The sequence below is a fragment of the Gymnodraco acuticeps genome, unplaced genomic scaffold (assembly GCF_902827175.1).
Source record: "Gymnodraco acuticeps unplaced genomic scaffold, fGymAcu1.1, whole genome shotgun sequence".
Taxonomy (NCBI): domain Eukaryota; kingdom Metazoa; phylum Chordata; class Actinopteri; order Perciformes; family Bathydraconidae; genus Gymnodraco; species Gymnodraco acuticeps.
In genome coordinates this window covers 180,222-205,176 of record NW_022990673.1, presented here as the reverse complement: position 1 = coordinate 205,176, position 24,955 = coordinate 180,222, and the positions used below count along the sequence as shown (strand labels likewise).

Here is a 24,955-nt window from a genome sequence, read left to right as displayed (position 1 = left end):
CATAAATAAATCCTCCACCCAGTTTTGGTTGAGATAAGCACAGGTGGAAGAAGTGTTTACAACTTTTACTAGTAAAAAGTTGCATGTTTGCTCTATAAAAATACTGTTACAAGTACAAGTGATGTCATCAAAACTGTTCTTAAGTAAAATGTTTTTATGTAGTTTAAACTATAATAACACATACCAATGTGTCTGTTGAGGTAACTGAAACTGTTAAATAATTGTAGCGGGGTAAAAGTAGCCTACTTTATTTCCCTCCAAGGATGAAGTAGCATAACATGGAAATACTCAAGAACAGTTAAGTAGTATGGCAAACTTGTACTTAAGTAAAGTACTTAAATCAATGTGTATACATGTTTGTAACTACAATATTTATAATAGGTGTGTAGCAAGTGTATTGCATGCTCATATTTTAAGATAAAAGGTCCCTATTTCAGTAGTAGAATGAACTATATTTACAACTTAGTCAAATGAAGATAGTTGAGTGTTTTCTGGGGGAACTTCTGCTACCCAGCAGTATAGAACTTATAAATTAGCACCACCAATACCAGATTCAACATTAACGTTATGGACACATTACTACATAAATATTTATAATCCAAGATATATAATTATGCAATAGGCCATTCACTATGAGTTACACTACTATTGGTCGTTTGTGGTTCTCTGCTGAGTCCAGATGATTGTTGGAGTTCTTCACTTTTTTATTTCTGCCCAATTTAATTTAGGTGGTCCAATTCTTTATTTTGATTAAAGCATTCAAATACTTTTTATATATTTTTTTACAATTCATAAATATTTTTTAAATGGTCTGTAACTATATCCATTCATTTCTTTAAATGGAAACAACTATATGAATTAGTCTTGATATAACCAATTGTGGACGGTCAGGTACTACACTTAACTGAAAAAAACTAATATTATATTCTGTATTGTTATAGGATAACAACTGTATAGATCCCATGGTAAAATGCACGAATACCCCAGCAGTATATATATATTTAAAAAAATACACTCAGCTGCAACATTATAGTGATGAACACATCAGTAAATCATTAATTATAATTAAATCATGTAACTAATTATTCTAAGGAGGGCCATAGTGCAGAATGAGTGCTTTCACTTTATGTACATTTGTAGGCAAATACCTTAAATATTAATCATTTAAATAACTTTGAAAACAGGACTTTTAGTTGTACTCTTACTTGTTACAGAGTATTTCTACACTGTGGTTTAATTAATTTGACCGAATTAAAAAAACGTAAGTTCTTTGTCCACCACTGGATGTCACCCCATGTTTCCTCTCCCTAAAAGCGCCCACAGTAAACCTCTTGGATCGAGGACAGAGGATTTATAGTCGGTAGGGAAGAATGGGACAACCCCGATGAACAAAAGACTCCCGAGTTTCAGCAATCTTCAAGTTTTTATTTGTTTACAAAGTTAAGATTGCAATTTCATATAGTCCTTCCTTTAATGAGTAGAAAACCTTTTTAAAGAATTAGTCGAAAGGCACAAATTTTACAATATATACATTTGGATCTAAATTATAAATATATAGAAAACAAAAGCACAACCCAGAATAAAAGTGCTGAACACAGTTTCTTTTTTTACAGAAAAAATAGGCTTTGTTTAAAAATACATACAATCAGTAGCATGTTTTTTGTTTCATTTTTTGTTAGCAATAAATTATTTCGAGAGTGATAAGATGATGTAATATGCAAACGGTAGAGAAACAAGAACAGATGGTTACAGTATACACAGAGCTATCCATCAAAGATCAGGAAAACAACAAGCTTGCAACGCTCAATCATAACCCACAAGAGAACAGTAACTTGATTATGCCATTCTTAGTGCAAAATGATAATAAACCATAAAAAGGCCTAAAAACACTAATAAACTTGAATAAAAACAACGCTTTTTCTTCCTAAAAACGCAGTCCAAATCCCTCAAATGCATAAAGCTTTATTTTTGTGACTATAAAAACAAATTGAAGGCAAGTCTTTTGCAGACCGATGTCCGGGAATGTGCCTGATGAGGAATATTAAAAGCTAAATTGTTGCAATGTTGCAAATGAAAAGAAATGAAGCGTTATCAAGAATCGGAGAAACTGGGAGACTGAACCTAGAAATCTGTTTTACGCTGAGGCTTGGACAGATCAATTGCACGTAGATAACCAAGATACGAATCGACTCTAAAACCCGTCAGCTTTAACATTAATTAAATGTCCAGCACAGATAAAACTGTTCCTTAAAAAGAAACAGCCGTTGATCTTTGCCCTAAGAAGGCATAAACATTTATAATCACTGACATGTTCACAAGGACAAACAACAAACCCATCACATTAATTCTAAAACATAAATACAGCAAGAGTCACAGCACAGTTAAGAACAGAATAGCACATGAACTGGTTAGTTTCACCGCTGTTAAAAGGGGATATGATATATTTCTGCCAACGCCCGCCGTTACACCTCTTGGTTTCTTCCTGAGATTGATAAAGGTCTGATATCTTAGAGCCAGTAACTTTTCGGGGGTGTCTGTGGAATACTTTGGTATCTCTCTGCAAATTGGAGGCCTGACAAAAGGTCTACGAGTTGGAGAAACAATTATTTTTGAGTGAAAGCAAAACTGAAATGAGCAGAAATAAATCCAGACACTGTACAGCAGTACAGAACAGTGCAATCTTATTTGGTGGCAGGTTATAATATAATTTGTTTTATAGTAATCTTGAAAACTAGAAACTTCCCTGACCAAAAACATTTCCATGACTATTCTAATAAGCAGGATAACATATCTAAAATCTAAATATCCCTTAAATATAAATAACAATAACTTTTCATAATAACGAGGACTAAAACATCATCCCGTGAAAACTTACTATACAAAGGTGGTATGCATTTCAGAATCTGTTTAACTAAAAGACTATGAAGCACAACAGAAATAAAAGATTCATACCATGCAAAGGTAACCACAAAGCTTTGCCTGTTGAGCGTAAACAGTACTTAGGCATCTCTGTTTCACAATAAAATGTAGAATATGGTTTTATTGCTTTTTGATCACTTGAACTTATCCCGGCATTTTGTCATGAACCAACTACAGTGCATCGTTTTCACACAAACATGGCCAGATCTCACAGGTACTACCATACACAGAGAACATCACAAGTCTGCACGTTTCAAATGTTTTTATGGTCTTGCTGGCTGAAATGGAAACAGATTTAATGAGAAATGGATCTCAGAATTTGCTAAAAACAACATGACTTTCATTTTCAGACATCAAGACAATAAAAGCTTGAAATTCTTTGTCACTGTACTTAAAAACTAAAATGTTTGTTGGTAAAAATGACACAACAACAACAAAGACTTTCCTGAGAAATTCAAAATCAGATCAAACCAGGAGTCACATCACTAAATGTTATTGTCAGATTTTTAAAAAATGGGGGTGATAACATTTTTGGACATTTTTGCTTTATCCATGTTGCTCAATAATAATCCGTGCCGTACTGACCACACTGTCGCTCGCATCAACAGGGACAGAAGGACACAGAGAAGAAGATAAGTCTGCCGCTCTATTATTTTAGGAGCAGCTACATACGAGCACACACAGAGTAATGGCGGCTTCTTCCTGAAACCCACCACCAGCATAGTGTAACACAAACATCGACTGACGGACTCAGGGGGGATAAAAGATAAATACAAATACACCACGTTTAAATTAAAAAAATTAAAAACCAACGCTCAAGAGTACAAATCTATACATTAGGCTACATGGATTTTTAAAGACTGCATTTATAGATTTTTCCAAAGGCACTGTTTGCAACAGCAGACTGCTCTTCCTCTCTCCTTTTCCTCACACTAGTGTTCATACAAGCAGGGAGGGAAACAAGAGGGAGCATGTAGGAGGAAAAAAAAGGAAAACTGAGGCATTTCATGGCTTATCAGCTAAAAGATTCCATCCGTTTGCTTTCCCCCCCATCTTCCAGTTCAATGTATCTTTTGTTTCACTCAAACCAAGCCTTGCATACAGCCTTGTTTTAGTCAAGACAAAACGGCCATGAAGCGAAGTAACAGTAAAGCAAAGTCTAAAGATGTGGTTAAAGCCGGTGAAAGGCATTGAGAGCTTCCAGCAACTTCACCAATCATACCTCGTCAAATCAGCAGCGGGAGGTTTATTAAAGATTTCTACACCTCTATGAATGAGCTTTTGTTTGGACAGCTCGTACGATCAATAAAATACAGTTACTACTTTTCACTTCTTTTATACAGCTGCCTTTCACTTTGGTGCAGAAATCTGATATTGATGGAGCCCGCTATGGCCTAAAGCAGGTGGACGCTACAGGTGGGTAAAGGGAAGGGTGAGCCGAGCGCAGGGCAGGCAGTGACGTGACTATAGGCCCTGAGGGGGAGGGGAGGAGGGGGGGTAGGTCCGAGGAGGCGTTCATAGACGGCAGCAAACAAGACACAATCTGCTTTAAAAGACAACAAAAGAAGAAGCAAAGTCCAGACGAGCTGTAGCTGTTCGAGCTCTCACTCTGGTGGGCGGTACTTAATGACGGACTTGCGATCTGCCGCCTCTTGCAGCATGATGTTCAGAGCCTCGCGGGCGTCCAGGGTGCTGGGGTGTCCGTTGGGCAATGAAAGCGAGTCCGACTGAGGGAGGAGATAGTTTGACGAGAAGCGAGGCGACGAGTTGGAAAACAGAGAGGAGGACGGGGACGGGCTGGAGAAGAGAGAAGACGGGGAGGGGGTGGGGACGAGGCTGGAGGCGGGGGGGAGGCCGGCCGAGGCGAGAGGAACCAGGTTGTTGGAGGTGGAGGACGCCGAGGAAGAGCAGGAGGAGGTAGAGGAGGAAGGGCTGGCTTTCTGTGTGGGCATCTGGGGAGACAGGGGCAAGTCAAATAAATCTAACAAGTCTTGGTGGTTGTTGGCCAGCAGGTTCTGGCTCCTCTGCTGTAGATGATGCTGCTGCTGCTGCTGCTGCTGCTGCTGCTGCTGCTGCTGCTGCTGCTGCTGCTGCTGCTGATGCTGATGCTGCTGATGCTGCTGATGCTGCTGATGCTGCTGCTGCAAGAGAAGCGGCTGCTGGATCTGTGCAGCCTGCTGCTGAGCATTCGATGCAGTCTGAGAGATCAGAGACTCCAGGTTAAAGTCGTCTGTGAATGCAGCGTGGCCTGCCAGACTTTCCAGATTTAGCCCGCCGTCCGTGGTGTCCGGGGAGGGGGAGCCCATAGTCAGATCCAAGATGTCATCCAGGGGATTCTTGGAGGACAAGCTGGGCGACAGCGTGGTCTGTTGGAGTGAAGCGTTTTTCCTCTGTTGAAAAGGCGGTGCGAAGGACTGGGAGAAAAACTGGGAGCGGATGCTGGCCATGTTGGAGGCCTGGTTGGTGGAGGCGGAGGTGTTGAGCCAGCTGTTGTGGGTCCTCTGCTGGGATTGGCCGGGGTTTCTCTGTAAGGACAGCAGGGGGACGTTCTTGGAGGGCTGCTGTAAAGCCGACTTGGCTTGGGCTTGCAGTCTCTGAAGCTGAGAGCCGCTCAAGCTCTGCCTTCGCTGAGCGTTTTCGTTCGGTTTCTGTTTGAGGAGCTGGCTCTGGGCGAGAGTCTGAGCGAGGGACTGGTTGAGCATCGGCTTCTGGTTGAACAGATTGGCCAGGAGGTGTTTGTTGTCCTGCTCCATTTTACGATTGCGGTCCTGAGCCTGCCGCTGCTCCACGGCCTGCTGCTCCCGCTCCTTCCGCCTCCTCTTCACCTCGTCGTCCATCTGCAGCAGCTCCTCTCGCACGCGCGCCACACAGTTCTCCGGGATCTTGATACCTGCGTCAGATGAGAGGACAGTCAGGTCACAGCTTTCAGGGAGGGAAATACTAAAGTAGTGTATTTAAAGATTAATGCAAGTTAGATTTAAGACTTTAATAATGCCACTAGGAATTTCCCACTTTTCAATAACGAAATGTCTATTGTAACATAAAATAGACCCCTTTTTTGTTGCTAGCTATAAGACTCAGCAGAAAAACATAAGCTATCCTGATCCCCAATCAGATGTTTGGTAAATTATTTAAATAATAGATAATTTGAGAATAATAGAATCATTTTAAATGTCAGTCAGAAAAAATACAAATCGAAAATATTACATATTTAGGACTTTTGAAAGATTTATTTAAGAAACGATCAAACCAATGACGGCCATATTTTTTGATTCATTAATACATTAATATAATTACTTTTGAAGGATCCATGAGAACCCTGTTAAAGACTCAATTTATTATTTTATAGATAAACACGGCTGTTGACGGCTGTTTGTATGTATCACAGCACATGTATTAAATGCAACAGTAAACAGACTGGTACGCTTAGCACTGATTACGACATGATATATGATATGTGCTCCAGTTTATGATTCTTAAAATAAATATTTATTGTAAATATATATATATATATATATACATAAATAAATATATCTGTTTTTTTCTCCTATTAAACCAATATAAACTCCTGTGTATAATATCTGTGTATAATGCACAGAGAAAACAGATCCAACACTGATTCTCTGGTGAGCGTCAACATGCTGTTGGGATTTCATGGATGTTCAATTGCGACCTTTTCTGTGTGTCTGGCCTAATGATTTCATAACAGTCATCTTACGTCAATTTAGTGCAACCAGGAGTCCATAGGAGACAAATATGTGAGTGAGCGACAATTTCATTTCCTCAATGTGTCATAAAGAGGCGTCAGCACTTTGACAGCATCAAAACAACTCACTGTTCAAATCCACATTTAAAACTGTTTCTTCTATTGTGTCAATGTTTACAGAATATCCCTGCTTATATAAAAGGTGGGACCTATTCTAAACACCTCGTGGAAATGTGTGTTAGGAAAGTGAATATGATTTTTTATAAAGGGGGGTTGTACTGACCGACTTGCTTGTTATGATGTTTGGTTTTTAGACGGACAATCTGCAGGATGCTGGAGCTGGTGAGGTCTGACACCACATCAGACACACGCTTCCACACACGCAGCAGAGCTCCACACAGCATGTGGTACTGACGAAGCCGCATGCCCTGCAGACACTCTTGACCTTCCTCTATCTTCTTACACTTCCCATTCCTAGGAACAGGACAGGAAAGAAAAAGAATATTATTTTTAAGAAGCACTCACTTTTCTACCATAACACTGTTTCAAGAAAACTGTATGGCAGGATTAGAGACGAGGGTTTAACCCTTAGATGCATGAGTGACTGGACCCTACACTCTTCTATAAGTGGGTCAAAAAGGACCCGTACATTGTGTTTTCATGCCATTTTGTCCTTTTGGTTAAGAAAAATCACTTGTATAATATTTAGTATTATATTTTGGTTCACACTAGAAATATTTTATATTTAATTTTTCACTATTTATAATTTTACATTTTGAAAAAAACAACGAAATTCCATAGAAAATGCATGCGGGTCATTTTTGACCCACTTATGGAAGCTTGGGGTAGTAATACAAAAACTACAATTTCTTAAAATGTATTAAATCTAAAATGTGAATGGCATGATATCCAAAACATGTTTTTTGAAGAATAGCTGGAATATGAAATGATAAAAAAATGTAATTACAAAGATACTTCAAGAAAACCACCTCACCGGGTCAAAAAAGACCCACTTATGCATCTAAGGGTTAGAGGTCATTGTTCATCCGGTGACACGGGCACATGTGTGGGTTATTTCTTCATGACTAGTTCTCAGGTGATCTGCAAATCCTCAGGAATGGCATCTGACCTGTAAGCCACCCTGACTGCATTAGTAGTAGCAGCCTGATTGGATGGATTGAGCCATTAATCCCACGGGACAATGGGAATTGCTGCTTACCAGTTGGCATGGCTGCACTTCTTGAAGGAGAAGTTGAACTGGTTCTCCCAGCTGTCCCTCGCTTCCTCTGAAGTCACCTGGGAGAGAACATTTACAACATTTAAAATCAGCAAAAAAAACTCAATTACCCAGCTTTAAAAAATATATCTTAGCCTAAGTGGAAACTTAAGTAAAAAGAGGCTTCTTTAACTTCAGACTAAAAGTCATATTGTAGTTTTACCTTGTTTTTTATTATTGTCAAGATGAAAATAACTATTGTGTTTTTGGTTTAGGGGTAAGTTATTTACCCCCAGATTAATAATAACTTGTTTTTAATGTATGGAAGAGAAACAGTTACAATTTAAATAAACAACATTGGCATGAACTTCATCCTCTTCATGTATATGTATTTCTAATTGTTACGCCAATCATGTTATTGTTAAGGAGTTTAGGAGTTTGTGTTACACATGGGCGGTTCTAGGGGGGGCCAGTGCCCCCCTAACACTGACCTCTGACCCCCCTGTGGCCCCCCTAAAAATGAAAAGTGAAAAAAATTAAAAATGTATGATTTATTACACGATTTATTGAATGACGGAATAGACGGAACTAATGTTATTCGTCATTCTAGAGCAGTGCACTCAGGACCCATTAGAGCGGTGCACTCAAGACCCATTGTCCGGCTGAAGCGCGCGAAAAACAAACACTTTTCATCTCGGATCATCAGAGGCTGTTGCATCCAAGAAAGACTGATCGAAACGTTTCGAGAGACTACCACGATAATTGAAGGTGATTTAAACCAGGGCCGGCCCTTGGTATAGGCAGTATAGGCGAATGCTAAGGGCGCATCAATCTATGGGGGGCGCCAAAAATAAAAAATAAATTAAAAAAAAATGTTTTATTTCATAACACAATTTCCCGATTTTGGATCAACAAAGTACATCTTATTATCTTATACTAACAGAACCACGCGCGCCAGCTAAAATCTTGCCTAGGGCAGCAAATTGGTCAGGGCCGGCCCTGATTTAAACTATTGTATCCGTGTAATTGTAGATGTAAAGTAGAGATGTAACTGTTCATTGCCTTTATTTTTATATAAATATGGTGTTAGTGCAAAAATTGTACTATAACTTAAGCTGAAGCTAACAGTAATAACTATAAGATATATCTGAAATAAATAAGTGTACTGAAACAAATACCAATAACTGTATTGCATTGTTTTCTTATGCGCAATTACTTCATACGGTCTAGTTCTCTTTTTCATCCTGCATTTATTGTGCCCCCCTCAGAAAATAACTGGCCTCCCAGTGGCCCCCCCCAGTCAAATTGGTCTAGAACCGCCACTGGTGTTACATTCACATATTGTTCTGCTCCAGAGTGCCTTGAATATTTCACAGTTCAGTACTCCTCCATGGCCACCAGGGGGCATCGTACACCATATTTAAATTACATTTACTCCAAATAGCAAAGGGAACACTTCAAGCTTTTCTTATGTCAATCCTTCCCTGGCTATAATCAAATATTTTTACAAATGTTTTTATTGTTATCTTAAAGAAACTCTGAAGAAAACACAACAAGCTAAAATATGACCTTTAAAATATTTAGATGAAAAACAAAAATGTTCTCTCCTCATTTTAGAGACATTTTACAGTACATAAACCTCCATATAGAGACAAAACTATAATCCTGACCGATTAAAAAATCCACAATTTAGTTTATTACCTTTCTGTAGCGCAGCTGCAGGTTGTCCAGGCTCTCGGGGTGCGTCTGCTTGCCGATGTTGGGCTTGTAGACGATGAGGTTCTTGCCTCTTCCCTGCTCAGCTAGCAGCACACATGGGTGGTTCCCTCGCAGCTGTGGAGAGAGCAGAGGTTAAATATTTACTCTGTTTAAGGGACTAATAGCGTTTTCAGTGGACAACCATTGAGTCATCACATGCTAATCTGAGAGGTCTGTATTCAAATAGAGATATAATGCCTTTTATAGTAATCCTCAGGTACAGTTTGCTTATTATAACATGGACTCACCTTCAGCGACAGGTAGAATCCGTCATCGGGCCCGCTGAGCTTCAGGGACCTGTTGAGGGCCTCGTCCCAGGGCATGCCTCGGTCCACGCTGATCTGCAGGGACACAAGGAATCAGAGATGTAAGCATGTGCTGGGAAAAAGAAAGATGGGGGACCAAGCAGCTGCGAAACCACACACTGAAGGTGAGACAGACTCTTGAATGGAAACTCCAGAGCATGTCCTCCAGAAAATATACACAGTCGTGGGATGATGAGACAATGGGCCCGTGGGCACAGACATTTAAACCCCACCACCTGTCTTATATTGGAGCACGACACGGTCTTTATAGTTGTTGAGTGTCTTTTTATTGTTGTGTGGTGTCCCTGTGTGGTCATTGGGCGTTTCTTTGTAGTCATTTTGCTTCTTATATGGTCGTTTTGTTTAGCTTTGTGGTCATTCTGTGTTCCTTTGTGGTTGTTTAGTGTCTTTTATGGTTGTTTTGTGTCTCTGTGTGGTAAATGCTTCTCAGTGTTTTGTGTTCAGACTTTTTGTAGCCATTTGGTGTCTCTTTGCATTTACATTGTGTCTATTCTTAGTTGTTTTATGTTCTATTGTTGGCGATAACTGACTTCAGTTGCAGGTAAAGGCCAGAGGAGCCGTGACACTGAACAGGCCTGTTCTGTAACTCATTCATGCCAACAGACACTATTCCTCTATACTCGCATAACAGGTCCTAGTTGTGCAGCGTTCTGCCTGGCTACAACTTTGAAATGTCAAAGGCAAGTCAGCCTGCAGCCGAAAGCAGAAGATTTATCGTAATTATCCTGTTCTCATCTGCCACTCGTGTCTACATAGGCCCCCTTTAGCCATGGGCTAACCCTGCATGATAACAGCCTTATTTCTGGTAAAGTGACATCAATCGTCATTTAGTCTAGAGCAGGGGTTCTCAAAGTGCGGCCCGCGGGCCAATGGCGGCCCTCGGAAATGTTTCTGGCGGCCCGCGATAGTTAATGTGACACGCTGAAATGCATGCGTTATATTTTAATCCTCCATGGTTGTATCTCGTAAGAATTAGAATGAGTAGCTTTCCAGCGGTATCTCCTGTGAGACTGTAACCAGGGCACAGCAATATGGCCGCTCAAAGCAGCTTGACTTTACACTGTGTGGGATTGGTGGATTTGTGTGTCCGTCAAGGAAATCTCGGCCGGCAGCCATCATGGTCTGAAATGACCAATGGACATCGAGAAATCACTAAGGGCCTACCCACCAAGTAAAAAAAACATAAACCACGTGTCTCCCATCAGTTTCCTTTAGTGAGGAGAGAGAGAGACAGATAAAATGGCTAAAAAAAACGTTACAGTTGCCGACTTCGCTAGAGATTTTTTTTCGCTAGCAGCAGTGAAGATAGAGCCTCAGAACCTGAAGTCTTCGACTCTTCTGAAGAAGAAGAATACAAAGACAACAACAAGGATCCATTTGGACATGGGTAAGTGTAAATATTACAGTAATAGTGTACTAGCAATGTGTGGGGAATACCGCGAAAATGAACAATAGGTTTATTGATATATATTTTTTATCGATAGTCATTAACTTTTTATTGGGACAAAATAGACTCAAACGTTTACTCTGTGTTAACGTTATTTTGGTGTGTAAAAGTGAGATTACATGTGTAGATGATTAAATTAATCATTTATTCGTCCCACAACGGAGACATTTACAGTGACATGTTTTTGCCATCGATTATTTTATCATACTGTTCTGTACAGATGAGACTGTCATAGATTTATTTATATGTGTGCCTGTTATTATTTTACCGTCCTGTACAGATGAGACTTTGTAATCAGATGTAGCCTATGTATATGTGTGTCTGTGATTTTATACTGAATGTAAAGTAACTGGAAATACCTGTGTGTGTGTGTGTGTGTGTGTGTGTGTGTGTGTGTGTGTGAGAGATCGAGATCGAGAGAGACTCCTTCTGCAACCTCTCAAACTTTATTTTTATGTGTGCATTGTTATTTGTGCTTGAGCAACATTTTACTTGAACTTTATTTCAATACAATTTGTTGTAATTATTGTCCTACACAGGCGGCGTTTATCCAGCAGCCACAACATCCATCTGTGCCGGCCCCCAGGTCAAGATCTACTGTGGCTCAAGGGCCTTCACCAGAGCCATCACCACCAAGGACCAGCAGACCATCATCACTACAGCTGCCTCCACCTCCATCTGTGGCTGCCATCAGGTCAAGATACACCTCAGCACAAAGGCTCCACCACAGCCATCACCTTCAACCCAGCCAGCAAGGAGGTCTCGTGGAGGTCTCGTATAGCACTTGTACACCCCACCTACACAGCAGCCCATGCACCATCACCCCCACCTACACAGCAGCCAGACCCACTGTCTTGGAAGACAGACAAAGACCTTGACACTGTCTTGACATTTATAATGAATAGTTGGTTGAAAGTTCTGATGTTCAATATTGTAAATAGTGAGATTTTCCAGTTTCTTATATTTATATAAATAGTTGGTTGAAAAAAACATATTTATAATAAATTGTTGGTTGAAAAAAAAAAGGTTGAATGCTCAATTTGTATTTGTACACATCACATGAACCTTGGTATGTGATATGAAGTCATTATTCAGTCCTAATGTATCGCAGTCCCTGCTTTGGTGAAAGTGATAAACACCTATTTTACTCAAAATTTGAATTTAATGTTTTTCATTTTAGACATGAATAACACATTTATATACAGTGTAATTCAAATATTGCACTGCTTTTGTGATCCTAGGACTTTGGTAACCAAATCTAAAACACCAAAACAATTCGATCACATGAGTAAATTTGTGTTTTCACAAGAGTTTTGAAGATTTTCCAAAAATTGGATTTCACATTTTAAGCTTTTGAGCTACTTATCTCATCAAACAGTGCTCTAAGGTGAGCAATATGCATATATAGCAATACCAGAGATTGTCCTGAACATTTTGATATTTAACACATGGGGTGCCATGTTAGAAGAAATACATTTAAAAGGTGATTTAAGAAAACATCTAAAAATCGAGAAAATACCCTTAGACTCCAGAGGGTTAAGAATGGTAAAACTGCGCCCCCTGGGTTGTCATTCCTAAATTATGAATGACAGCTTGTGGAAAGTTTGCTAGACTACTGGTTGCATGGCAACTAGGCATCTCGCGAGTTGCGGTAATTGGTTAGTACAATAAAGAAAGGATTTGTTTTGGAATTATTTTGTGTTCCGTTTTTTCTTGGGCGGCCCTCAATCCAATATTGGGTACCTAAATTGGCCCTCACTCATCAAAACTTTGAGAACCCCTGGTCTAGAGGTATCTTCTCGAGTTACTTCTTGGTCTGCAGGTAATGTGGAACACACTCTTTACCAACTTTCTTTGTGTGCAAATCATTTGTGCACTGTGCAAAAATTGTCAGGAAATCCTGAATAAATGTATCCTCATTCATTGGATGTTCCTACACTATCAGTGGATATTGCTTTGTTGGCATTTCACGTGAACTTTCATAGTTTTGGTCTGTTGGGAGCCTTCATGCCCCGCTGGGTTTATTATAAAAGGAGAGAGGAGAAGATTTGCATATATTTGGGGTCATGTTTATTCATAGAATTAACCTTTTTGTTTGGGATGTGTGATGCCTCAAGATCAGCCTGTTAATGTGCCTCTGCTCCTCACACTGTGTGAAGGGATTGAACCAGTCTCTCAAAGCTTCTCTTCAAAATCTAATTTGTTACTATTTACTAAATGTAAGAATTTCTGTTGATTGTAGCTGTTTATTTTACCAGTTTTACATGTTTTGACCATAGTTTGCTCCACTCCAATACAGGACTATTTAAGAGACAAGACACTAGATCATGTTGAACATAAAGCAGATTTCAAGGAGTATCTCAAGAGACAATTATGATATTTTGAACATAGGATTTTAGTCTCACAACACGTGTTTCACAAAAGCTATCTAACAATGTAGTCGACATGAGATGATGAGGATTACCTTATAGAGAACAACCTGGCCATCCTGAGGGTTTCCAACCGTCATGAACGTTTCCTGCTTCTCCTCATAGATCTCATCGTTACCTGGAGCAAGGTCTGCCAGAGAGAAAAGAGGCGATTACTAACATTAAAAGATCAGGAACACAATCGCAGACAATTGAAGAAAGGAACAGACACTATTGCCAGATTTAACAACCATACCATTTATAAAAATAACGATGTTAGGATCCACACTGATGGAGGTTAATGTTCTGTAAACAGTGGCACCATGCAAGTGCTTAAACTCCACATTTGACCTCCATACCTAGGATTCCCATGTCATATTTGCCCTCCTTCTTATCCTTCTCGATCAGGTAGTCAAAGTTGTCGGTGAAGTACTGGAAGAGATGGTTCTGCTTGTGGACCTCCAGGCCCAGGATGCGGTTTAAGAACTTTGTGATGCTGCAGTCTGGGATAAAAGCACAATGCAGAACAATTAATGTGGCTCATTTTTTCATCACAAATAAACAAATAACAGAGCTATGGAATTGTGTCTGCATGCATCTTGGACACTCTACCTTTCTCAGTATTGATCCCAAAGCGTGGCTCCCTACAAAAGATGCCTACATCCATCATCCCAATCTTCATCTCTGAAAAAAGAACAAACTAGTTTTAGTGATCAATCACAGTGAACATGCTTGGGAGTTGGTTCTCTGTTTACAGATGCTGACAGTAAACAACACCTCAAATAACTCACCTCTGAAGAACATGGCTTCACCCCCAGGGTATCCTTTGGGAGGGGGCACCTTGTTCTCTATATGGCCAAGGATTGCTTTGGTGATTTTATCTAGAGCCTTGGTGCCATACTGCAAGAAATAGGGGCATGTAATCAGTATAGGAACATTATCTGAGAACAATCACTTAGCAACACGAATGAACAGCGAGAAAAACAAGTCCTCTTTAAAGCTTAAAAATAATCATGTTTTCACACTTTAAAAAGTCAGTTACATTTTCTTACCTTGTTCTCGAAATTGTACTTGCTCAGGTCTCTGGATTCTGTGGCTCTTCTGTCTCCGTGGGTTAATGCACCCTGCAAAGTGGATTAGCACAAGTGGTATTATTAGTATTAGCAGTATTAGGTTTACAGTCTTCAGAGCTTCGTCACATTAATACAGATGGACAAAGTGACGTCGGATAAATCTGTGTTTGCCGTTCATCAATAGAACACAACCCGACTTCACTGCTTAGCGTTGGTATGCGAGGATGAGCATTACCTACACGAATGGATAATGTGCAGCCGTTATAGGATTACTTTGATTACAATGGCTAAGAGCGTGGACTTGTTGCCCTCTCGTTCATAGATCCTGCTCTTTTAATGATAAGAGAAACAGTATTTAACATAAGTGAGGAGTGAGGATATTGAATTCAATATTCACAAGTTGGCAAAGTACAGAAATCCCTTCAAAATAATTGAACTATGATTAGCAAATATGCCTAATATGTCTGATACAGCTGTTGTTTCCTAGTAATATGTATCTAAAGCAAAGTTAAATTCCAGTCAGAGATCCAGGGATTGAACCTGTAGTAGTCTCACTTTGAAAAAGGTCCCATTTGTATTGCAGGTACATTGACTCTGCATCAAACAGCAGCATTGTGATATAGTGGAGAAACATCATTCAAACACAAGTTTATTTTTATGATGGGTATAATTAAAAGCCCAGCCTGCCTTTGTATTATCTTCCATACTCGTAAGATTTTAAGTGAACTGGAAAGGGAGCGGTGAGGGAAAACTTGAAGAAGAAGCAAAGTCAACAGAAGATCAGCAAGGTGCTGGCTCTGCCTACTCAGAAAGATGTCTTAAGCTACCAAAACAAAGAATATCTGAGCCAAATATGACTTCACTGCTGATCTGGAGTCTGCCCGTTTCTAGGGATCGTCAACAATCCAAGTATAAGCGACTGCGTGTGTGCGTGTGCATGTGTGTGTTGTATCGGGTTCAGGCATGCAGAGGACATGTGACCTATGCTTGATGCTGATTTACCGAACAAAGCTGGCAACCGCATGAACGACTTTCTGGAACCCTTCTTGCTGTTTTCCCAAAAGAAGTGTCATGCTGTGTCACTATGGAAATAAATGACTGCTTGCACTGAAATGCATTGATAATTATGGAAAGTAACCCCGAGAGTTATAAATTATTCAGACAAACATTTTAGCTTTTTCTGCTTATTCAGTTTTCCATTATTGAGCCGGAGAAGGGGAAGACCCAGAATCCCTTGAGGTTTGTGGAGAAAAGTTGATGTAACTTCAAGTGAACCGCCAATAAAAGAGACTCCATGGAGGAGCCTGGGAATACCCCGTGCCACAGGAAGGGCAAGGAGTGAGGCTGAGAGGGCAACGTGTTGGCAACCTATAACAATCAATAAATACTAACTCTCTCCATTTACAAAAGAAACACTCTTCTCACAATCCAAAGGACAACAAGATGAAAATGATTGTTTTCCCATGAGACAGGTTTCACTCAGTTAACAGGAAAATCACACATAAAAGTAGTACAAATTGTTCAAAAATAAAAGGAGATGCAACACACCAACACCCACACATTCACATTTATAAAAGCTCTATTTACCAGGCTCTCTAGTCTCTTCGCCACAATGGAGGCAAAACGTCTCTCCCCGGCCAACTCTGAAATGAGGAAGATGTACTCTGGAGCCGTGACCTGATTGGACCGATGGGTGCGACCTGCAGAGACAAGACAAAAACAATAATAAGACATTATTGATAACATTTGAGAAGTTCAAGTCACTGTGAGTGCAACATTTTTCAACAGACAGTATCAAAATCCAGACGGACAAAAACAAGTTACAGATTTGATGACGACTTGTTTCTTCTTAAGAAAAGAGGAGTGAGAAAGGGGATCTTTATGATGACAACATCAGATGAGATCTGTTCTTAAATCGACAGTTTCACATCATGTTTCAGACCCTGAACAGTGCCTTATTCATTAACAACAAGAAACTGGAAGCTGAGAAGAATTCCTTAGAACCTCTATGAGGAAATGAATATAACTGTAACAATGTGTGTGTGTGTGTGTGTGTGTGTGTGTGTGTGTGTGTGTGTGTGTGTGTGCCAACCTGCCAAACAAGAATTAAGATAAGAGTCTGACACTAAGAAAGAAGGCTGCTTACAAATTAATTATTACTAGTATTATAATTACGTCAAACTATTTATTTATTCTGTCCTATACGATGGTGTGTGAGTGTGCTTGAGTGAGTACAGCATTTATTTTAAAACAACAAATGCTGAGATGCTACTTGACTAGATGATTGCCTTTGCCTGGCAGCAAACTCACACTTAACCATGTAGACTAACAGAAAGAAAACCGCACATTACGAGGAGTGTTTCAGTGAGACAAGACAGCATTTGTCCTAATTTGGTAATCCCTGTTCTACACATGAGATAAACCCAGGCAGGGCTGCACAGAGAGACCCCGTCCTGACACATTTCTCTTTTAACGTTCCTGATAGCCTTTGACCCTGAAACAGCTGCTTGTTTCAGGCTTATACACAGCCCATCTTTCAACATGTTACATCTTAAAGTGCAGCGGCAAAGAACTTCCAGCTCATTGATAAAAAAGTAGTAGTGGTAGTAGAGATATATTCAGACCTTGAAAGAAAAAAGAAATATGAAAAAAGGAAAAAAAGAATAGATGATTTTTATTCTGACGGAGCATATTTTTATTGGTAACCTTTTCACAATTTCCTACATAGTAACTTTAAAGTATTTCTGTTTACTACCTTATTTAAAAAATGTGCAGACTGAACTAGACACTATAACAACAATTGCAAAAATTAAACTATGTTAAATTGAAATTCTTCGCTATACTGCATATGGGCAGCAAATACTAACTCACATTTGGCAAGCAGCAAACACGAGAAACACAGTTAGGCTAGCGCTAGCTTAAGATACCCAAGATTCAGACCACAAAAAGGACCCTGGCTAGTCTAAGTGGGAAAGAAGGAATGTGTTTTTATTGCGGTCCATGTTTTCCTGTTCACTTTTGAAAGACTCATTGTTTGATTTCCTGACTCACCGAATTGCTGAATGGCCCTGTCTGCACTCCAAGGCAGCTCTAAGGTCATGTGGACCCTGCGCCGCTGGTTCTTCACTCGCTTGTCCGCCTGCAGGGAAATCCCAGAGCTGGCCGCCTCAGAGATGATGGCCACGTACTGAAGGAAAAGTTAGGATAGTTAGTAAAAAAAATCTTATTGCACAATGTTCATAAAGCAGTACCTTCCTTTAAAGGTCTCCTATTATACTGTTTTTCATCAATATATTATAGGTCTCAGATATATACAAAACATGTCTTTGAAGTGTTTGGCTCCAAACACCAAACAGATCATGCATTGCAGCATCCCATAATCCCCTCTGTTTCAAAAGTGCTGATTCTCTGTCTGTTACTTTAGATGAAAATAAGGAGCCCCTCCCCACGCCCCTCTGAGAGAGATTTGGTTAAGAAAACCACAATGGTGCTCTAGGAGGAGATTCAGCTGATGAGGTGGGGGGGGGTTACCTTGGTTGGTGATTGGCTAATGGTTACACAAGCCAACAAATTGTTATGACATCATAAAGTGGTCAAAATCTGATCAGCTCATTTTCAGACAGGTTTTTATAGAAATGGATCAGGACAAAAAGTAAGAAAATCTTTTTTCCTGAAACGTTCAGAATCTCTTTACACAGAGGGGACACATGTTTATGTATAAAAGACATGAAAAAGTGGCTTTTGCATAATAGGTGACCTTTAAGATACAGAATGTTAGCAGCAAAGTCATGCAGGACCTATTTCTCCTTGATTGATTGGGGTTTCTGACCTTCTCTGCACTCATGAAGCGATCTTTCTCCTTGATGTTGATGTGGTCGATGGTCAGACCCTGCTCAGCCCGAGACTCGTAGCGGACGCTGCCATCAGGGCGCCGCACCACACGACCCTTGCGACCAGTCATCTGCGGAAAAAAAATTCATCACAATGTCAAGTAAATAAATAATACATTAATTTAAGTGGAGACAGTGACACCATTTAGGCTCATTAGAAACACATAGCGCGGTCGTTTATCGTTCTTTGCTTTGGCTCTTACCTCTGAGACTTGATCTGGTCCTCCAAACTTATCGATGAGCTCGTCCAAGGTGTTGAGAGGTAGTTCTTTTCCCAGCACGGATATTTGACTGAGGAGCCCCTGCTTCATCTCCTCTATCCTGGCTGTGAACAGGAAGCAAAGAGGAAATTAACCATGTAACCCTGACGTCCAAAGGTTGTTATTGTGGTTATATTACATGTCACTTGTTAGACACTTTTATCCAAAGCGACTTATATAAATTCAATACTGTGGGCAATTTGGGGTATAGTGTCTTTCCCAGGGATACAACGACATGCTGACTCCTTATATACATTTCATTCATGGTTTTACTAAGTTACTACACTGTAAACAAAGGTGCGTCCCTCCCGCTGTGTGCAGCTAGAAGGACAGCAAAACGTTTTCTGGCTCAAGTGAGAAGGCTGATGTGAATAGGAAACAATCTACTTAAAAGACAAAAGACTTGTGGACTTGGCAACGTTTTAGAGTTATTTAAAATCTTATTCTACAAATAGTATAATACTCCTGATATTACTGTAGCCTAACCTTTATCCACAAATGTGTGTTTTTTACACAATGAATAAACAAGCAGAAATAAAAACTTTAAGCTAGATTAAGAATCTGAAGGTAAGAACTATTTGACCAAATAGCTGAGTGTCATAATAACAACAGGTCAACAGAAGGTCGTTTCTCTGTCTAGACATGCAAGTATTTGATCAACACTGGACACTTAGGCTGAAATATCTTCCAGAGAAAATGACATCTCCCTACCTGTCTGGTGGCTAGTGTGGTTAACAAAAATGACATCATCATTGTCTAGCAAGGAGTCTGGTGAGGAGTTGGAGTCCGTGTCCATGCCGTCGGAGTCACTGCTGCTGTCGTCGCTGATGTTGATCACACCCCCGCTGTCCACCGTGTGCTTGGGTACCTTGGGATGGCGACCCCTTGGGGGCTTCCCTGATTGGAGGACACATCATGTTATTAAATGATAACATTTGTATTACAGCTTAAGATATTTGACTTTTTGTATTCACACTCAATGAGAGGCCAAGAAATAAAAGCATAATGCAAGAAAATTGTGTTTCACAGACAATCAAAGCTGGCAGATGGTAATCAAACAGCCAGAAACACATAAATACATGTATATACAAACAAACAACACTCTGTTAACTGGTCAATTAGACTGCAGGGCAAATGCCTGACATGTCTGCTGAGTTCTGGCTATTCACAAGGTTAAAAAACATATTTGTTGTAATACTATGCACATGCTGGCACTTACGTTTTCTCTTTGGGCCCGGGGCTTTCTCTCTCCTCTGTTTCTCTGACGGGAAATGTTTTGTTACAAGCGACTGGAATACTCCCCTAAAGGAAAGAGGAAAAGAGAAAAACATTTAATCTGACAGCAAAGCGGACGACACAGGACAGTTTTGACAGTTTGACACCGCATACATTTCTGATCTGGCCTAATTATACTGTCAGTTGTTGACAGGGTGACGAACATGTTGTGTGTGGCCTAATATCCTCAAACCTTCAGGCATGTCTGCTTTGAGAGGTTCAGGGTCAAACCAGTTCAGAGCGCTCATCACATGTACCCTCCCTCACTTGTTATTATGGACTGGCGTTGTTCGATAATTAAATAGCTGCTCAAATGTTCAGAGATTGTTTGGTTTTATTGAGGATAAATGGTGAGGACTGAATTTATGTAACAAAGATGATCTGATGTGCCACCTAAAGGCAACCTTTCTAAAGCCTGAAACTCTTATATCAAATGTATGTATTGAGGGTGTATTCGCCTCAATACTGGCAAATCACTTTGATGAAGCAACAAAATGAAATGTAAGAAACCCCCAGTTAGCTATCGCTTCACAGACACACAAACACGCTCTTTCAAATAAACAACACTCTTTCAAATAAACAGCACTCTTTCAAACAACATTATAACAACATTAATATTATAGAAACACACAAACATGCAGAGGAAATATTCCTTTTCACTCACTCTGCTGCAGACACAAATCTGTCGAGCTGGCCGTCGTTCTCATCCAGGACTTCTCTGGTGCGAGACTCTCCGGTCGACTGCAGCCCGATAACGATGCACTGTGGTTGAGGTGACACAAATACACATCAATAAACAGGTCTGCTGTGTCACTTGAAGTATTGAGGACTCGTTCCTGGCATTAGATGGGACATATTCTAACATCCTTAAATGCATTCGACTCATGCATGTGTAAAAGGAAGTGTAAAATATGGTTAACAATACTTTAAAACAACTCTTACTTACTAGAAAGAAAACAATATTATTTCTATGCAGTTCTCCCTTCTTTAGCAACATTTACAGACATGTGTTTCCTGCTTGGACTTTCGATTGAAGAGTCCTCTAGATCAGTGGTTCCCAACCTGGGGGGCGCGTCCCCCTTGGGGGGGGCGCCAAAGATCGCAGGGGGGGGCGCCAGGCCTCAGATGATTTGAGGCCAAATATCATATTTAGACTTTTTTTTTTTACATATAATTGTAAAGCAATACATGATTGTCACTAAAAGCCTTGTCTCTACATTACAATAAAATATAAAAAGTAATTGATTAATTAATTTGAATAACAATTCAAGTTAGTAGCTATTAAAGGCATAAAAAGACAGAAATGTATAATTCTTTATTTAATAGAAATGTTTCTTCTGCCCGTAAAGTGTCCAAACCGGGCTTTTCTGGATAAGCGGGAATCCAAATGAATTAATCCTGAGTCCAATAACCATCAAAGTCACTCCAATAGTGCTCCTTAATTACGCTTTCATCCTCCTTTAACAAAATACTTCACATTCATCTAGTTTGTGACAGTAGTCTAAGGATAGAGGGTGTCGTTTTTTCTCATACTGATATTCTGAACAATCTGTGCTGTTGTATTTGCTGTAAAGTGTCTCTACTGTAGGCTATTTTTATTTTATGTACAGCACTTTGGCTCGACCAAAAATCGTTTATAAATGTGCTATATAAATAAAACTTGATTTGATTTGAGTAGTTGAAGCATTTTTGAGACTTTTAAACTTGAATTACCCCCTTGTGTGAGGGGGAGGGGGGGCGCAACTTCCAACAGGAGTCATTTGGGGGGGCTCTTGGGAAAAAAGGTTGGGAACCACTGCTCTAGATTATATATACTGTATGACTCAGTGTGTGACAGTGTGTTGTGCTGACCTTTCCGGCCAGCAGCTCTTTCTTGGCCAGCTCCACCAGGCAGCGCACCTTGGCTGCAATACAGAGGTATTTGAAGAAGCGCTGGTGAGACGCCCAGAACTGCCCCCACAGAGACTTCCTGCTGACCAGGCCCAGCTCATCCGCTGCACGCATGAACACCTGCAGCGCCTCTGCCCACTGCACACAGATGTGAACCGTCACAATTGTTATTGTTTCATCCAGCAGAAAATACCAAAAGGCTACAGATATGGAAGAGACTCAGGCATGATGCTCACCAGTCGGGCAGCTTTGTTATAGACCACTTTGAAGTCACTATCCAGTCCGATCTCTTCAATGCGGAAAGACACCCCTGAGAAGCTCAGCTGCCTGGCAATGTACATCCCGCTCACTTTCATGTCCATGGCAACGATCTCCATGGCACCGACACCTCTGTTTATGAACAGCATATAAATGATTCAACACACTCACGGATCAACCAGCTATAACCACAAACTGATTGCAAGAGATTTGCCAGTTGGCACAGCAATTTGAAGATATATGTCAACATGATTGAAAGGCAGGCATAACACAACACTTTCTGCAACATGTCGCCCTACAAACCTTTTCTCGATGGCATGCAGGAAGTCTTCAAATGCTCTGAAGGGCGTGCCCTCACCCCAGATTCCCAGGCGGCTCATATAGATCATGTTCTTTGGCTCAGAGGCACCTGGGGCAGAGATTTAAAACATATGTATTCTTAAATGTTTGTTCATATTGCATTACACATGCACATGTAAGATTGTGTGATTATTTATGCGTCTGCCTACCTGTGGCACTGGCATACACCACTCTGGCCCGCGGCAGCTTGTTTTGCAGGTCAAGCACGGCCTTGCCCATCTTTGTAGATGTGGCATTCTTGGCTTTGTGGCATTCATCAAAAATGATCTGTAATGGGGAAATGTCAAGGGCATAACAACAAATATGTAGAATATCGTTTCGTGTTTGAAAACTGTCAGATGTCAGTGAGGTCTTTTGAATGAAAGGATACAACTCCGTCGAAGTCTGGCTTGCACCAGTCCAGGATCTGTTTGATTCTCGTCCGGTGCTGCCCTCCTGCCTGGCTCTCTCCGATCAGCGCAGAGTAAGTTGCAAATAGGACTCCTTCTGAGGTAGCTGTGTCTCCGTACTTAATCTAAAATAACAAATCAAATAGTCAAAAGAGGATAGCATTTGTGAAATACAGAGCTAATTTACCCTGTTTCCAAATACAGCTTGTTTCATTTGCTTGGATGCACGCATCATTTAAACAGTTGCCTAAAACAGATGTCATTCTCTTAACTCATCACACTCACCTTGTTTAAGGCATGCACAGGAAGAAATGATGCATTTATGTCTTTGAGATCTCTCTCTGCATCAAATTTCAGGTCATTGGATATGCTGAACCTGAGGGCAGGAGCAGGAAAGTCATTAATTCAGTCGGGATCTGCTCCATTTACCCACTCTGGGGTCAATCAGAGTTGTAATTCTCTCTTACCATAGTGCTTTCTTCCTTCCCTTATTGTAGTTCTCCAGGATGATTCCTGCCACAGTGCGTCCCTTTCCAACCCCCGCCCCATCTCCGATCAGGAAGCCTGCCCTCTGGTTGTTCTGCAGGATAACTTCGTGTTGCTGAGGGTGCACAAAGAGCAAATATATAAACAAAGATGCATGGGCAATAAAATGTTAGCCATCATCACAGTTACAGAATGAATAATTGCTACATGCACGGTGTGTGTACCTGGCAGGCGTAGATAATAGCCTCTAGCTGCAGAGCGGACAGCAGGCCCCCGCTGACAGTTGGCTCAGGGATAGACAGAGTGTATGTGATGTCAGGAGGAGGGACACTGGACAGAGTGCTGGTCTCCACCACTATGTCAGGATGAGAAATTCCTATAGTGGCTAGAAAAAGGAAAACGGCAGTTTAAATAGGAGGACAGTTTACAGACACGAATGATACATCCATAATGTGAAAAGTGTCCTGTTTTTTAAGGGACCCTATCATGCTTATTTTCAGGTTCATATTAGTATGTTGTGCCTTTACTGGGACATGTCTCCATGCTTAATGTTCAAAAAGCTCTTTATTGTTCTCATACTGCCTGTGCTGCAGCACCTCTTTCCACCCTCCGTCTGAAAGAGTCTGCTCTGATTGGTTATTATCTGGCTGGCTGTGTTGTGATTGGTGAACCGCCTAGAGAAGTGTCGGAAATGTACTGCCCCTAGCCAATCAAATCAATGTGTTGGATTGCTAGCCAATAAAAGCAACAGTATTACACAGTGATGTCACTATGCTACGGAAGTAAATAAAGGAGTCCAATGGAGACGTTCCCGGCAGTGGGGGAGTGTCTGGGAGAGATGAAACTTTAGGATTTTAGCCTTTGCACACCTCTTTCATTACCTTTATAACAAACTACAGGACACTCTACAAGTGAAAAAAAGCATAATAGGGCCTCTTTAAGCAGAACACTGTAGATAAATAAAAAATTAACTTCATGTTGTAATTCAGTCTAGTAACCTACATTTGGAGGGTTTGTACTCAGCATATGTGTCTACATGTCCCAGTTCATCAGTCTCTTCTTCCTCAGCATCCTCCTCCTCCTCTGGGGGCGGCTGTGTTCTCTGAGGCTGGGCAAACAAATACAAAAGGTGAGTATGTATTTCACGTTAATGAAAACCACATATGGGAGTTATGCTTCTCGTTTCAGCGAGTAAGGAAAGACACAGTAGCTGAAAGATAGAGGCAGGTCAGCTGTTAGTAGAGAGGTTAGCGCAGCACATCTAAAACCCCTTATCAGGGCATGGTAACCAGGG

General features: G+C 40.6%; 1 protein-coding gene across 6 annotated transcripts in view; it reads right to left on the bottom strand.

Moving 5' to 3' along the window:
* Nucleotides 1–1,411: 1,411 nt before the first annotated feature.
* The window catches only part of si:ch73-63e15.2 (protein strawberry notch homolog 2), a 73,675-nt gene continuing 50,131 nt past the window's right edge, over nt 1,412–24,955 (bottom strand). For all 6 annotated transcript variants that reach the window (XM_034229750.1, XM_034229751.1, XM_034229752.1 and 3 more), the window contains 26 exons: nt 24,664–24,769; nt 23,886–24,046; nt 23,643–23,776; nt 23,461–23,551; nt 23,157–23,300; nt 22,936–23,053; nt 22,730–22,835; nt 22,405–22,558; nt 22,130–22,306; nt 20,943–21,040; nt 20,223–20,305; nt 19,715–19,900; nt 18,947–19,068; nt 18,683–18,814; nt 17,905–18,040; nt 16,441–16,553; nt 14,833–14,904; nt 14,572–14,680; nt 14,393–14,464; nt 14,140–14,283; nt 13,837–13,931; nt 9,848–9,940; nt 9,543–9,674; nt 7,845–7,921; nt 6,909–7,099; nt 1,412–5,809 (listed from right to left, as the gene is read on the bottom strand). In XM_034229750.1, coding sequence (XP_034085641.1) covers nt 4,524–5,809; nt 6,909–7,099; nt 7,845–7,921; nt 9,543–9,674; nt 9,848–9,940; nt 13,837–13,931; nt 14,140–14,283; nt 14,393–14,464; nt 14,572–14,680; nt 14,833–14,904; nt 16,441–16,553; nt 17,905–18,040; nt 18,683–18,814; nt 18,947–19,068; nt 19,715–19,900; nt 20,223–20,305; nt 20,943–21,040; nt 22,130–22,306; nt 22,405–22,558; nt 22,730–22,835; nt 22,936–23,053; nt 23,157–23,300; nt 23,461–23,551; nt 23,643–23,776; nt 23,886–24,046; nt 24,664–24,769 — 4,332 coding nt within the window. In that variant the 3' untranslated portion in view covers nt 1,412–4,523. The remainder of the gene's footprint in view (nt 5,810–6,908; nt 7,100–7,844; nt 7,922–9,542; nt 9,675–9,847; nt 9,941–13,836; nt 13,932–14,139; nt 14,284–14,392; nt 14,465–14,571; nt 14,681–14,832; nt 14,905–16,440; nt 16,554–17,904; nt 18,041–18,682; nt 18,815–18,946; nt 19,069–19,714; nt 19,901–20,222; nt 20,306–20,942; nt 21,041–22,129; nt 22,307–22,404; nt 22,559–22,729; nt 22,836–22,935; nt 23,054–23,156; nt 23,301–23,460; nt 23,552–23,642; nt 23,777–23,885; nt 24,047–24,663; nt 24,770–24,955) is intronic.